At 41.5% G+C, this 1,597-nt stretch overlaps 1 protein-coding gene and 1 long non-coding RNA gene across 2 annotated transcripts in view; both read left to right on the top strand.

Annotated features, from left to right (window-relative positions):
• LOC103608793 overlaps window positions 1–1,597 on the top strand; it is a 12,487-nt gene that overhangs the window by 4,981 nt on the left and 5,909 nt on the right. Inside the window, exon 7 of the long non-coding RNA XR_552091.1 lies at window positions 184–273. This is a non-coding gene — a long non-coding RNA (uncharacterized LOC103608793). The remainder of the gene's footprint in view (window positions 1–183; window positions 274–1,597) is intronic.
• The window catches only part of LOC103608792 (probable rRNA-processing protein EBP2), an 11,183-nt gene that overhangs the window by 3,677 nt on the left and 5,909 nt on the right, over window positions 1–1,597 (top strand). The window contains exon 6 of the mRNA XM_008593189.1: window positions 184–273. Within this exon, the coding sequence (XP_008591411.1) occupies window positions 184–273 (90 nt within the window). The remainder of the gene's footprint in view (window positions 1–183; window positions 274–1,597) is intronic.

The following is a 1,597-nucleotide window of genomic DNA, read 5'->3' as shown; positions in this document are numbered from 1 at the left end:
TGCACAAAAGGCTTAGCCTTTGGGCCTCATTGTCCTCATGTGTAAAACGCTGGGGTTGGAATAGATGATTTAAAAGTTCCACAGTTTGTAGAACTGCGAATATCTGTTCCCCGTTCCAGTGCACCCTAAGTAATAGTCATCCCAGATTCAAGTAACATAAACTGACAGTATTTTGCATTTTAGATTCGACAGAAGCTGCAGACTAAACAGGCTGCCATGGAGAAGTCTGAAAAGGCTAAGCAACTGCGAGCACTTAGGAAATATGGAAAGAAGGTGAGAAGGAAAATGTGAGGGGATTAGAATGAGGCCAAGAGTGTCAGATCAGATTGCTGTGGTCTGATGTGGTTCCATGCCCTGTGTGTATTTGATCACGTTTATTATCTCATGGAGACTCATGTGTATGCTAGTATCCATGAGCACAATCTTCTTGACCCCAGTGTGTCACCAGGAGTAGTGTGGTGACTGTAGGCTTTAGTTTCCATATCAATATAGTGAAGAGTTGTGTTGAAATCGGTGGTTTCCAAACCCAGCCTTGTAGCAAAATCCCCAGGGGAAATTTTTCAAAACAGATTTCCACGCTTCAGAATTTCTGGGAATCTGTGTATGTTTTCTTCCTTACCCCCAAATCTTCCCAGGTGATTCTGATATGCATTCTGGTTTGGGACTTGCTGGCCTAGATGAATGTTAAGTCCTTAAAGGAATTATACTATTGATTGTCATCTAGTCTGAGAGGAAAAAATGGCATCTGTGTGTTTGAACTGTGAATGTCTGAGTTCTAATGTAGAACTAGATCAGGCATACTGTAAAGCTTTTCTTGGTTTTCCTTTTTTATTTCATGGTAACCTAAGAAAGAAGATGACAGGAATTCAAGTTAGGGTTGTGGGAAGAAATGAGTGTGAGGGAGATTACTGTGGGTGTTGAGCCTTTGTCAATATTTTGGACATGTACATGTGTGATCTGGGGAGTGGAACTGTTGTCCACATGTGGGGTCATTTCACTGATACAGCCTCAGTGGAGTAACAGTAGACTAGCATCCTTTCCTCTGCAAAAAATCCACTGCAGATTTATTGTTTCTCTGATCTGGAGGTGGATGGCTGAGGTCATCTCAAAGACATGAGCAATTAGTTTTTAACATAAACTAATTTATCAAAAGCAAAGAAGTCAGTTGGGCCTGTTAAGCTCACTGTTTCTAATTTGAGGAAACCTTAGGGCAGTGGTTCTCAGCTGGGAGTGGTTTTGCCCCCCAGGGACATTTGTCAATGTCTGGAGACATTTTTGGTTGTCACATTTTGGCGAGGAGGGTGCTACTGGCATCTAATGGGTAGAGGGTAGGGTTGTGCTAAACATTCTGCAATGCACAGGAGAGGCCCCCACCCCCCAGGAAAGAATAATTCTGTCTAAAATGTCAGTATTGTTGAGTTTGAGAAAAACCCTACTTAAGAGTATAGGTCTCCTTTTGTCCTTGAAGCTTTTTTTTGTTTGTTTGTTTTCTGGGTATGTTGTATTTTCTCTTTTCTTTTGGTACTTTCATGCCTAGTAACAGTGGGTTACTGCCCAAATGTAATTATTGGGGAAAATTGGATGTAGATCTAAAGAC

Source organism: Galeopterus variegatus, unplaced genomic scaffold, assembly GCF_000696425.1.
Source record: "Galeopterus variegatus unplaced genomic scaffold, G_variegatus-3.0.2 Scaffold8857, whole genome shotgun sequence".
Lineage (NCBI taxonomy): Eukaryota > Metazoa > Chordata > Mammalia > Dermoptera > Cynocephalidae > Galeopterus > Galeopterus variegatus.
This window is presented reverse-complemented; position numbering and strand designations above follow the sequence as displayed.